Source organism: Pseudorasbora parva, chromosome 8, assembly GCF_024679245.1.
Source record: "Pseudorasbora parva isolate DD20220531a chromosome 8, ASM2467924v1, whole genome shotgun sequence".
NCBI lineage: Eukaryota > Metazoa > Chordata > Actinopteri > Cypriniformes > Gobionidae > Pseudorasbora > Pseudorasbora parva.
In genome coordinates, this window is record NC_090179.1 from 24,760,484 (window position 1) to 24,775,119 (window position 14,636).

General features: G+C 39.5%; 1 protein-coding gene across 1 annotated transcript in view; it reads right to left on the reverse strand.

The window, feature by feature from the left end:
• Nucleotides 1-1,099: 1,099 nt before the first annotated feature.
• The window catches only part of nlk2 (nemo-like kinase, type 2), an 87,874-nt gene continuing 74,337 nt past the window's right edge, over nucleotides 1,100-14,636 (reverse strand). Inside the window, exons 8-11 of the mRNA XM_067450489.1 lie at nucleotides 8,902-8,988; nucleotides 8,270-8,468; nucleotides 6,479-6,572; nucleotides 1,100-4,005 (exon numbers count right to left, since the gene is read on the reverse strand). Coding sequence (XP_067306590.1) covers nucleotides 3,951-4,005; nucleotides 6,479-6,572; nucleotides 8,270-8,468; nucleotides 8,902-8,988 — 435 coding nt within the window. The 3' untranslated portion in view covers nucleotides 1,100-3,950. The remainder of the gene's footprint in view (nucleotides 4,006-6,478; nucleotides 6,573-8,269; nucleotides 8,469-8,901; nucleotides 8,989-14,636) is intronic.

Genomic DNA, 14,636 nt, shown 5'->3' on the forward strand with positions numbered 1-14,636 from the left:
AACAATAATTATAATCTGCAAAACTTGAAATGGGTTAGTGATTTACTTCAGAGAGCAAGTACTAAACACAATCATATGTTAGTGTCACTGTCTCTTGATGATGGATGTGGTCAAGAAGCTGTCAGTGATCAAAATATTGATTTTGAAGACATTGAAAATGAGTTTGGAGAATATGCTCGAGATCGCGAATATGACGCAGATGCTGAATCTACTGGTAAACTCTGACGAGGTCATATGATGATGGTATTAAACATCTGCTCAAACTGAATCCTTCCAAGCTCCAAAAGGTAACGAAATAGGTTTTATTTTATTCTTCTGTAGCTGCTACTCTAAAATCAGGAGTTTTATATATTGACAGGTAGAGGTCTATCCATGTTAAATATAGATCCGGGTCGCTAACGACCTGAATATGTAAGAATGTTTGGTGAAACAGTCATGCATTTAAGGGTTAATTGCATTTTATTTAATTACATTTTATTTTATTTAATAACTTTTATGTCAAAGATACAGGAGACACATAGCAGCCAATACAACCTGTTGTTTAATATCTGCTTGTATTGCCTCATGACTGATGAAAAATTTGCTTTGTGTGCAGTAGAATTTTGATGCATCACAATGCATCGTAGAATCGAATTGAATCGAATCGTTACCTGGTGAATCGTAATCGAATCGAATCGTGAAGGCAGTGCCAATGCACACCCCTAGCTAACACCATCAGCTTTTTATTTCCATTCTAACTGGGATATCTCCTTTTATTTGCCATTGTGTACATAAGCATATAATCATATAAAAGTTAAACAAAAAACATAAAGTGCCTGAGCTTCTCCATAGCACAATTTTTAACACAGACAAGAGACAAGAATAAAATTCATGTTAATATATATATATATATATATATATATATATATATATATATCTTAAAATAACCGTTACCTTAAAATATGTCAGAGGCCTGCCACTGTTTTGTTTTAAGATTCACACCAGTACATTTATAAAAGATTTATAGCCATTTGCTGCTTAATTTAACTTGGCCGTCATTTTTTTTCCCAAAAAACATGCCTGAAACAACACATGTAAAATAAGGACAGAAACACAGCTCGGCGTTTTAAATGTCAACATTTAATGAGCTTCACCACTGTACTTCAAATCTACACTCTGAAAAGAGACCGGTGATTTTTCAAAACACAGAACACATCCACGGAGTCCTTCCGGTCCCTAAGAATCACCTCCTCCACTTTCAGGGTATCGAATGCAAATTTTATATTATAGTCATATATGTCGTAAAATGTATTCAAATACCATTAACTCTGAGTATAAACTTCAAACTTCCTTATAAAACATGACAGCAAGTGCAGTACCTTCCCCATTTGGCCCGATCGAGCTTGCGTGTTAGACTCTTCTCACAGGCTCTGTTTGAATCCGCACATTATCTCAGGTACTCCCGCTACTTGTACGTTCTATAATTGCCACATATTTTGTACGTTTATCTCATCCGATGACTCTCGGTGAAGAATGCCATGTTAATTATCGTAGGTTGTCTCGCAGGACAAGTATGCTGTGTGATATAACAGTCAGAGAACACTGGGGTGAGAACATGGTACTTTGTACAAGGATATGATGATGGGAACCACCAATTGCAATTTTAATGACTTTGATTTCTTTATACAGGGTTTGATAGGAATATAAAAGTTGGAAGGGACATTCAAGTTTTAAATCTCCACATAAAAATAAAAGCGTGGAGGTAAACAACCAAGTCATTGAGCTCGAGAGGTAGAGACCAACAATGTGAATCCATTATATACATATACACAAACAGTTCAGTGTTTCTTTAAAGGAAATTTATAATAATAATAATAATAATTAAAAAAGGGCTCTACTTCAATACTCATATCCACAGCTCTGCAGCACACAAGACACAATTAACATAATTGGTTATGTGTTTTTTGTTTGTTTTTGTACTTATACTGTTTTGGATTATTTCTTTGTCTACACTTTCTAGTGCAGGGGGGGAAATAAAAAGAAGAAAAGAGAAAACAAAAATATGTACAATTATTTGCAAGTCTCAAAAATAAAATACAATTTCACAGCCCTAAAAAATGTGCAGGCTAATTCAACTTCTATACAGCAGTATTACATTTTTTTTTTGTTTCGTTTGCCGATTTCTTTTTTTTATACGTAGTTTTTTTGTTGTAGATTTTGCGTTTCTATTGAAATCTACCTGCTACTCACTTATTTACATACCATACTCAGTGGATCATGGGAAAGCATGCCATAGAACATTGAGGAAGAAATAAAAATAATTATCTAAAAATATATTAAATATTTTCCATTTGTTTTCTTTTAGTCTGAGAGAGTGCAGAAAGAATTATGGGAAATTGAACCATGGTACAGTGAGTGAAAACTACTACCAATTGCTTTCCAGACCCACAACATATGCCATTCCCAGGCACCCTTTTCAGATCTGTCCTCTCCACAAGTCCTTCAACAGAAAAAGGGCTTTTGGGGGGTGGGGGGTTGGGGTTGTCAAAGAAGACGACACTGAACTGACATACACAGGCTCACTAGTGTGATGCCACAGTCAGTTATAAACATGCACGGGTCCAAACATGCACTCGCAATGGTGTTCGCCACTTGTCTTTAGGAACAAGGATCGGTAATAAACCATTGCAACTGTGGAATGGTTTGGTTGACCAACACTTCAACCTATTATTTATCTAATTTCTTTCTTATTTTTTTTGTTTTTAGGCTTTTAATTTGGTTTTCATGCTATTCTAGATATTCCATCAGGGATAGCAGGGTTCGAAGGTCATCTGAGAACAACCTCACTATATTATGTCGCTACATGCTAGTTGTTTTTTTTTAGTCTCGGTAGGAGATAAGCACCTCTACCTGGACACAAAGTCTCCTTTTCTTCAAATAAACCCTATAGGTACAAGCATTTTGTTTCGAGCCAATCTCGCATGCTTTGGATCCTCAACCGCTGTGCCGTTCAGTCTCTCACCCACCCAAAGTACTAAATACTGACAACACATCCACATTCAGGAGTAAGAGAAGCCTATGAATCAGTATCTCTGCCAAGTACTGCACTAAAGAATACTGAATTTTTTTAACTAATGAAAATAGAATATGAGATGGAAAGTGATATACGAACAAAGATAGATCGATAGAGAAAGAAAGCGCAGATGAAAGCAAAAATGGATGAAAGTCATAAAAATGCCGTTGAAGATAATAAATGCAATGAGCAGCTCACTCTAGCCAAACGAGTGGTCACAGTTCTTACGAGGGCCGTTGCTAAAATCGACAAGGCCCGGAACAAATTTATATGGGTTGGCCTAATGAATAGGCTACTACAAAGGACCTTTGAGGGCCAGGACAGTGATTTTCCACCCTAGACGATGGCCCTGGTTCATAGTAAGGTGCAAGCGTGAGCAAAAAAAAACTTGCCTTCTTTCCAAACTACATGAAGCACTGCACTTCCTGTTTCCAAGAATAAATAAAGCATGATTACTTGCACACATAGTCATGAAGAGATTTCCTTCAGGGATACTGCGCAGATTCTGTTGCCCTGCTGTTCAAAATACATTCAAGTCCACAGGGGTCGACTTCGTCTGCCAAAAGTACGGGTTCGCGAGCGCGAACCTTCAGTATACTACTACAGAGCAGTGGGTATGTACGAACGGACCCCCCGTGACCAGGCCCACCCTTCCCATGTCCCGGTTGAACTCATCAGCAGTGGTTGCTTCTATAAAACTCCCATTTAGTAAGTATTACAGTACACACACATACACGTCAGTGACATGGCTAGTCCTATACTCCAGTGAAATGCTACGCAGGTTTGGGGAAGCCTGGGGGTCAGTAGTCCGTGGGGGGCGAGGTTGGACGCGGGACGGGCCACGGGAGGGACGTCCTCCGCCACTGTTATCAAACGCCATCTTCTCCGCCATCCTCAGCTACTCCCAAACTAGAGGAGATGGAGGCATCTCAGAAGGCTGAGCTACTGTCGAGCTGTAGAAAGAAAGAAAGAAAGAAAGAAAGAAAGAAAGAAAGAAAGAAAGAAAGAAAGAAAGAAAGAAAGAAAGAAAGAAAGAAAGAAAGAAAGAAAGAAAGGATTGTTATGTCTTGCTATAAGGATATGGTGATGTCTCCATCTAGTGTTGAGACACTGGGAAACAAGATAAGCTTGAAAAGCAGTAGATTTGTCAGGACACCAAAAGTTGCATTAGTTGTTACCAATAATAGTTTGAACAGACTTTAAACACTCTTTTATGTTAAAAGTTTGCCTAAATATGAAATAATGGCATGTTGGAAACAGCAACCCAAAGCAAAAACATGGTTGAACTAACAAATCATGAACTTGTTATTACTTATCATGAACTGTTTATTATAAAAATAATATTTTGCATAAAGAAAATGAAGCTTATTTTCAGGTCTATTCAATTCATTGTACTGGATATTTTTTTTCATAAACCTGATCACGGCCACAATTATCAGCATCTCTTGTAATGTGAAATCTCATTCTCATTTCTGAAATGTAAAATAACAGTTATAAAATAAAAAAATACAAATTATTTAAATACAAATTAAATAATAATATACAGTTTAAAGTACTTCTGTAAAGAAAATCTATATGTATACATAACAGTTATATATACAGTATATAGTTGTGTATACTGTATATAATAGGGGTGTAACTGTACACAGAAGTCATGGTTTGGTAGAGATCTCGGTTTTGGGGTCACGGTCCAACACAACAGGAAAAAACAAAAAATCCTCAATGCTAGTTTCTTTTAATTTTGAACAGACAGTAGTGCAAATTACAGTTTATTCCACCTAGTGGCATTTAGTCCCCCCTGAGGTATGGTACAGTACAGTCTCCTTTAATGTATTCTGCACTCTTGCATAGGTCATATTTTTTGTAGTGCTATTAAAAAACAAAAGGTATTTGTTCACAATCAGCTATAAAACTAAAAATCATCACTTGTGTTATAATATTACAAAATAAATAGAATAATGAAAAATAAAACTTTGTGCAGAGTTCATTAATATGCAATGACAGAGGCGGATGCACAGAGATCAATATTATGCTTTTTCAAGAAATCATGGAATGATGAGTGAGAAGGAGAAAAAGTGTCATCTACATCTGAGCCCACTTCACCTTTCACAAAGAGACGGCGAGTGAAGCGGCACCTGAGGCCTCCCATTACCAGGACACACGTTTCATAATGAGACGCACTCTCACAGCACAAATAGGCACATGACAAATGATTTTGTCTCATTATAACAGCAAAAACAACTTAAAATATTCTGTCATTTACAGTCATACAGATAAGAGTAAGATTCCCATTCACAATAAAAAACAAAACTGTGCTTTTGTAAAATAGAGAGAAAATAGATGGCTTTCTGCCACTCCGGTTAACTTTCCGTGAAGTTAGTGCAGCGTGTCCCAAAAATGTATCAAAACTTAGTATATAGGGCTACTAGCAAGCTCTTGCGTCTAGCAAAGTGTTGTTTTGGACTGACTGTATTCATCATCTGACTGTATGGACCTAGTGCGTGACGTCACCTATAGGATTCCGATAAGCCGTTCTGAAGCGTAAAGTAGAGACAAGCTGGGCATCGCCATCTTGTGAGCGTGTCATCGTGTGTCACTCCCAGATAACAGAAAATGGTCAAAGTGGCGGGATGTGGGCGGAGCTTATGTGACACAATGACTATAGACGGCGGATAAATGGTTATCCACTTGTCACTAAAAGTAACCCTTAGTTATGCAGAAGTTTAAGGCTTTATATAATGTAAACAAATTAGTTAAAACATTTACCCCTCTCACAGTTGTCATGATTAGCCTTATTTTAAAATGAGCCTTATAGGCCAAAACCACAATTTGTACCAGGCTGTAACATGTTTTTTTCTGCTGTAAAGTTGGGAATTTTAACATGGGGCTCAATGAGATTCTGCTCCCTTCTGGAGCCTGTCTCTAGCGGCCAATCAGTGAATTGCAGTTTACATTACTTCCATATTGGCTTCAGAGAGATCGCGGGAGGTTGCCGCTTGGTCTGTTATTGCAGTGATATCTACTTTACATTTTTACGGCAATAAATATGACGCAGAACAAAGCAAACTGTGATTGGTTACGTTACATGTCAGTCAAACGTCCTCTTGGGCAACCCTTGACCAATGAATGCTGTGATAGAGTCCAGACCTCCTGCCGTCAGTCTGAATGGTCTTCCAATATGAGACTAGTGTGCACCGAACCGTGACCGAATACATGTACCGTTACACCTCTAATATATAACAGTAACGATAATAAGATATTTCACATTACAGTAATACGAATGTTTGTGAAAAAAAAAAAAAGTCACACAGCAAAAATCTTCTAAACATAGGCTTTCTTTATGCTATTTCTTTTTAACTGTGACCTGGACATTTGATCATGAGATTCCCCCATAAAATTAAAAAGTACAGAGAAGAGCGGACTCACCTGATAAAGCTTTTGAAGGCAGCTGATTGGGGGTTGATACAGAGTGGTACCCGATTCCCCTTCTGCTGCTCCAGGATGAACTGATGAATGATCTCTATGTGGGGAAATAAAGATAAGAACGGGGTGGTGAGAAGTAAGCAATAATAACAGTTTGCAGTTATAAATAATAAACGTTTAAAAGTTACATGCAATCATATTACAAGCAGAATATTTCTCAAAAAATGTAAACAATTCTCTTGTGCTAATGTTGAAGAATATATGGGTTTGGAATAACATGAGGGTGAGTCTTCATGACTATTTTCCTTTTAAGGTTAACAAGTAAACCGCAAGCTTAACCTGTTTACCCTGCCAGCAGGCAGCAGTCATATCACCCTGTAGCCCAAGACTGGTTTCCCACTGAAGCTAAGCAGGGCTGAGCCTGGTCAGTGCCTGGATGGGAGACCAACTGGGAAAACCAGGAGCTGCTGGTAAAGGTGTTAGTGAGGCCAGCAGGGGGCGCTCACCCTGTGGTCTGTGTGGGTCCTAACACCCCCCAGTGTAGTGATGGGGACACTATACTGTCAAAGAGCACCGTCTTTCGGATGAGACGTTAAACCGAGGTCTCCGTGGTCGTTAAAAATCCCAGGATGTCCTTCGATAAAAGAGTAGGGGTGCAACCCCTTCATCCTGGCCAAATTTGCCCGTTGGCCCCTGTCCATCATGACCTCCAAATAATCCCTTATAATGATTGGCTTAATCACTCGGTCTCCTCTCCACCAATCAGCTGGTGTGTGGTGAGTGTTCTGATGCAATATGGCTGCCGTCGCATCATCCAGGTGGATGCTGCACATTGGTGATGGCTGAGGAGATTCCCCCTTCTATATGTAAAGCATATAGACACCACTTTGGGTGTCTAGAAAAATCGCTATATAAATGTAATGAATTATTATTATTATTATGTTAAAGGCACAGTTTACACAAAAATGACAATTTTGTCATTGCTTCTTGTAACAAAAAAGGTGGAGGGATGTAACTGGCTTAGATGGTACTTCTTCTAAACTACAACACCATATCTAAACTACTAATTAAGTGAAGATCTATTTTAGCAGTAACATTACAGGTCAAAGAGTTGATTCTGAAGGAATATTCTGCAGGCAGACTGTAATATCTGTAATATCTTCTAATACTCTTTAATTTTGTAGACAAGCTGTTAAGCTTTAAACCAACTCAGGCAACGTGGAAACTCCTCGTGTGTCGATCCAAAAGGGGTTCCCCTCGCATTCCAAACACGGCTGCCTACCCTAAAGCGGTTTAAGTCTCTAGGCGGTCGGCTCCATCCGCACTGATTAATCCTCCAGTGGAAACACGTTGCACACAGGATGGAGGAAGAGGAGGGAGGGTGAAGGGCAGAGTTATTTTGAGCCGACAGCACAGCAAGCCTGCTTTTAGCGACAGACTCTCACTAATACCCGCTGACAGTGGAAGGCAAGCACAGATCCAGGGGCCCCGAATGAAGGGTGAAAACAAGGGACGAAAACAACAGGAGCAGCAGGGGATCTGGAGCAGGAGATGCCCAGCAAGACTTCTGATTAACACGCAGTGGCATGATGGGCCCATGCTCTCAAAGAGGGTCAAATCAATTAAGACCTTTAGCTCATATACAAGTCGTTTATAAACAGGATCAGGACAAAAGGTTCAAATGAATAGGCCAACAATGTTTGGCTCACACGTTGTATAATGTGCACTGTAATCAGCACAACGCATAACAGAACTGAATGAACCATCATCAACAGGTGAGAGCGTCACGCTAACCTTTGACCTGCCGAACTGACGTCAGGTTCTTTTCAAAGCCGTCGTCAAACTTGGGGTTGGTGACAGGCTCGAAGTCACTGGTGTAGACGCGGCCAGAGGATGTGGTGTAGCAGCATTTGCACATGCAGGTGTGGTACCGCAGACGGCCCTCGTCCAGATACGGGTGTGCCAGGGCATCCTTCGCAGAGATCCGCTTCGACTGTATTGGGGGACAGAACTTTCCTTTTAAAAATGCTATAAAATTATCTATTTTACAGATATGCTATAAATTGAAAATGAAATGTAGATTACAAATATATATCATTTGTATAAATGTATATATTAAATGATTGAAACATTATATATATATAATTTGCTCTTAACATTAGATTATTATATTATTAAACTAAATAATAAATGTAATATTTATATATATATAAAATTCAAGTATACAGGTATTATATATGCTAAATTATTTATACAATAAAAGAACAAACATATAAAGTTGTATATTATACAAATAAAATTATATTATATTATTAAAAATTCATATATATATAAAAATGTATAAAAATATATTTAAGAAATAAAATAAAATTAAATTGAATTATGTACTTTAGTTTGTAATGTTCCAGAGTATCAAGAACACTTACTGGGTCAAAGACCAACATCCTGCAGAGGAGGTGAACAGCCTCATGGGTTGCTTGACTGGACAGAGTATACAGGACAGGAAGTGAAGGCTGCAGAAACAGGAAATGGTATGATCAGTTTGTGTTCTTTTACCAGCCATATTCAGATATAGGCAGAAACAAACTACTGCAGTATTTAATAAATGATTCAATATTTGGAGGACCACAAGAAACATTTTGAGAGAGAAAATAAGAAACATTGTGTGTGTGTATATAAATGCCTTTTTTCTCTCTCAAAATGTTACTTGTGGTCCATCCAAATGGTTAAACAAATGTGAAAATGATGTGTAAAGTGTGTGAATGAACATGATTTAGAAACGTGGATTGCTCTTAACATTTTCATCTTGTTTGGAGAAGCAGTCAAAACATACAAACAGCTTCTTCCCCGTCATGTGAGCCTCAGCGGCCGTTCAGCTGCACATAACTGTCTCAAGCATTCAAAACATTCCTCCCAGTAGCACATGATCCTTGCGCCAATAGCCGCATACTTATCTGAGGATGTGGGACAGCGGAGACAATGAGCTGGGATATTTTTAACCGTGTCTAATTATCTCCTCCACCCACCTTCCCTCCATCCCAAGCCCCCCAGCCGACTCACCAAAGAGTTGATTGAAAAAGCCCACCGGTAATTGCTTGTTTTCCCTGGTTAGGTTCTTTGAGCCGAGAACAGATGTGAACTATGGCTGGTGATTCACCCTTTAAAAAGGGATGACGTATTGCCAGGGCTGACTGTATAGCTGATGGAGGTGAAGGTGTTGGGCGAGAGATGGAGGAAGAGGATGGGAAAGGAATGAATGCTTTTAGCCATAACTAGAGCCAAGCGGAAACGAAGTGTGCTATTACTGATCAGGCCTTCATTGAAGGACGAATCTGAGTCATATCTAGGGACCAGAATACCATGTAGACTTGAAGGTTGGCAACAACTCAGAACATCCCAGCATGCAGAACACTTTAGCAACTGAATGGAAAAGTTACGGCAGCTGCCCAAAGAAACTAAAGTGATATATTTCATTAAAAAAATACAAATATTAATACACATTCAAAAAGCTAATGCATTTTTTCCAATGCCAGACTATATTTTCAATAAATACTACTAATAATATAATAAATGTAATACAATGCTAATACAACTGAAAATTATATAAAAATAAAGAAAAATATAAAAGAAAATAATAAATGTTTATAAAATTAAAACTTCAAAAAATGGTTTCCATCTATAAATACATAATGTCACATACAGCTAGTCAGTAGCTACACTGATTTAAATTTCAGTTAATTTGAAGATTTTAAAAGTTCCACGTTTAAAAGTTGCTTTTACTCTCTCTTATTTAAAAAAAAACTGAAATATTTTTACAAATATTATTTAAATATATTTTAAAATGTAATGAATTCCTGTGATTGCAAAGCTGAATTTTCAGCATCATTACTCCAGTCTTAGTGTCACATGATCCTTCAGAAATCATTCTAATGTGCTGATTTGATGCACAAGAGACATATTTCAAAATGCAATATTCACTGATATGAAGTTTGATTATATATATATATATTAAAAAAACAGACCCCAAACTTCATAACGGTAGTGTTCGTAAGAGTAAGTTCTTTGAGAATCGGTCCAGATTTGATACACTAAAATAGAGAAACATCCATTCATTCTGGAATGCTTTATGTTTCTATAACACTAAAAGAAGCTGCTCCATATTTGTGTTAAAGCATGTGTGCCAACCGCTAGGCTCCTCTGATAAATCTCAAAGATTATCAAATGATGGGCGTTTGAACCCAGTGGGTCAGATTCTGTGTGGGCCGAGCTGAAATCATGTCTGTGCGATTATGAGTCAAGAAACATGCAGGGTGCAGTGATGTACCAGCGTGGTGAGGTTGTGTGAGTGCTTGTGAATAAGGAACCATAGTGGGCAAGTTTATGGTTAGAAGTTGGCAGTAGCGCACCGCGTGCAAGCTATTTATCTGATGGTGTGTGTACGATTATGCCCTCTGGGGTGGTGTGATCGTGTGCTGGAGAATTAGGCAGTATTAGTTAAGGATTACAGTGGAATGTGGAATCAGACAGTTAAGGGAGGGAAAGGGCCTCTCCCTGTCCCATGATTCAAAGCTCAATTGGATAAATGATGAGTCAGGAAGGTTGACACATGACATCATCTGCCCAGGCTTTCAGTCATCCCAAGCATGCAGGCAGCTCATGTTCTGCCCTCACATTTCTGATAGTGGGAGTAGACTGAGCAAATTTGCTACTTTACACGCTTGACAAGCTTTGGGAGTCAGACAGGTCACACTTTTAGACCTTACACAAAGAACTTGACTGAACTTGAGTCAAAATCAGTGGTTAGAGCCTCAGTATATCAGTGATTTTACCTTGAATGCAGTGTCCTTACCAGAGACGACCCAAGTTTTAGGTGACAAGTAATTTGCCAATTCACACCGAAAGCAAAAATGCTGCATGATGACACAATAGGAGCCAATTAATATATTTTGTTCCATGTACAGTTAAAGAGAAGAATTCGGGAACAATGAGATTTCACTGTGGACAATCGGCGCCACATCAGAGAGAACAAGAAAAAGTCATGTCACTCAGTGCAGACGGAATAAGCAAAATTTATAAGAAAAAAGGTTTACATGAGTTTATTACTCCTTACCATGTCACACTGATTAGGACATAATAAGTCTCATGTAGCCAGACCTTCAGACTAACGGCAGAAGGTTTGGACTCAATCACAGCTTTCATTGGTAAAGGACCGGCCAAGAGGACGTTTGACTGATTTGACACATGTAACGCAACCAATCACAGTTCGTTTTGTTTCGCGTCATGTTTAGTGGCGTGAACATGTGAAGCAAATCTCCCTGCAATAACAGACCACCATGCGTCTATAAATGATTCAAGAACACTATGCACATTCTTCTTCAATGAGGGAGTTTGGCATCACAGCATTTGTTTCGAGGCGAAGGGTTAAAGTACGCAAAACACGCGTCTCGCTGACATAATTTAGAATTCAACCAATCAGATCACGGCTTTGAAGACAACTTGAAGTGTTTCCAGATAAGTGTGCCATATGCATCAGCCGTTCAGCCAACAGTCCATGGGCGTGCCATCTGAGGCTGAGACTAGGACATAATGGCCTAGTGGTCACCAAATAAAGGTTTTTCAATGGCAGGTACTGTAATGATATCTAAAGATCAGGGTGAGCAATGTTTGACATGATAGAAATATATAATAAATTGTATGATGGATGAATTATAATAACAAATGAGAAATACACAAAACTTCTCTAATGAAACAAACCCTTAAACTTTCATATATTTTAGATTCATTGCACACCAACTGAAATATTTCAGGTCTTTTATTGTTTTAATACTGATGATTTTGGCATACAGCTTATGAAAACCCAATTTTTTTTGTGCATATTTCATCCGACCAATAAAAGAAAAGTGTTTTTAATACAAAAAAAGTCAACCTTCAAATAATTATGTTCAGTTATGCACTCAATACTTGGCCGGGAATCCTTTTGCAGAAATGACTGCTTCAATGCGGCGTGGCATGGAGGCGATCAGCCTAAGGCACTGCTGAGGTGTTATGGAGGCCCAGGATGCTTCGATAGCGACCTTAAGCTCATCCAGAGTGTTGGGTCTTGCGTCTCTCAACTTTCTCTTCACAATATCCCACAGATTCTCTATGGGGTTCAGGTCAGGAGAGTTGGCAGGCCAATTGAGCACAGTAATACCATGGTCAGTAAACCATTTACCAGTGGTTTTGGCACTGTGAGCAGGTGCCAGGTCGTGCTGAAAAACCAAATCTTCAAAGTCTCCATAAAGCTTTTCAGCAGATGGAAGCATTAAGTGCTCAAAAATCTCCTGATAGCTATCTGCATTGACCCTGCCCTTGATAAAACACAGTGGACCAACAACAGCAGCTGACATGGCACCCCAGACCATCACTGACTGTGGGTACTTGACACTGGACTTCAGGCATTTTGGCATTTCCTTCTCCCCAGTCTTCCTCCAGACTCTGGCACCTTGATTTCCGAATGACATGCAAAATTTGCTTTCATCCGAAAAAAGTACTTTGGACCACTTAGCAGCAGTCCAGTGCTGCTTCTCTGTAGCCCAAAAGTGGCTTTACCTGGGGAATGCGGCACCTGTAGCCCATTTCCTGCACACGCCTGAGCACGGTGGCTCTGGATGTTTCTACTCCAGACTCAGTCCACTGCTTCCGCAGGTCCCCCAAGGTCTGGAAACGGTCCTTCTCCACAATCTTCCTCAGTGTCCGGTCACCTCTTCTCGTTGTGCAGCGTTTTTTGCCACACTTTTTCCTTGCCACAGACTTCCCACTGAGGTGCCTTGATACAGCACTCTGGGAACAGCCTATTCGTTCAGAAATTTCTTTCTGTGTCTCACCCTCTCACTTGAGGGTGACAATGATGGCCTTCTGGACAGGGTCGGGTCGGCAGTCTTAGTTTTGGGTTTTCATGAGCTGTATGCCAAAATCATCAGTATTAAAACAAAAAAAGACCTGAAATATTTCAGTTGGTGTGCAATGACTCTAAAATATATGAAAGTTTAATTTTTATCATTACATTATGGAAAAAATTATTTACTATTTAGATTTTTTTTAAAGGTATTTGCCTCTTTCATTTAACAAGAATGCATTAAATTGATCAAGTGACATTTATAATGTTGTGATCAATTGAATGCATTCTTGCTGAATGAAAGTGGTAAATTACTTTAAAAAATCTAAATAGTTGTCACAAAAACAGCTAAGTTCACCCTCTTCCTCCTGGCTGGTGTCACAAGCCCAGGCCGCAGTTCTGGGTGGAAGGAGGAGGAGGTGCGTGTCATGAGAATGTTGAGAAACGAGCCCCGGCTTCCTGTGAAGCAGTGTCCACGTGACGTCCGACCGCCCCTCTGGCCCAACTAAACCCTCAGCTACACTCAGCAACAGGTGCGGGCTGCAGCGTTCCCAACCGGCTCAGCGTTCCTCCATAATCTCCCCCCGCTCATTGCGGCTGTGTGGTCCGGGCCATCTCTCCCCAGTATCACAAACAAGCCATTGATCATCCTGGCAGCAAAACAACACAAAGCCCTTCAGGCCCACAAGTGCAGAGAGAGCAGACCCTGCCGCACCTGGGAGAGGGCCAAGCGAGGACATACAGGTGGACAGGACTTGTCTGTTTGTTTATTTTTGCAGTTAACATGTTAAAAAAAAGCAGGGAGCATTTCCTACGGGCACGAGAGGGGGAGCTCATATAGAAGCAGGGCATTAAACGGGCGAACGCTGACAGAGACAACAGTGATTCCAGAGAACGCTGAGCAGTAGAGCAGTTAACAGACTGCCTTCTGTATACTTCGACAGGCAGAATCTGAACAGGGTGTGTGTGTGTGTAATAGATATTGGGTCTCATTCACTAATGCCAAGCCCACACCACAAGACTGAAGCTTGTCACCCTGGACAAATTTAAAGACTCACAGTTTCTTACATTTGCCATGTATCTTGACATCAAATCAACATAATTCACCTCCCCAGATTAATTCTCACACAAACTGCAACAGAAATATGTATTTTTGATAACATGTCAACAAACAACATGGTAGAAAGGTTTGATTTGCACAAATTAAACCACATGCATGCAAAATGTGTTTAGAAGAAATGTTCTATACATATTTGTAATATATTGGGGCAGTCAAAAAGAACG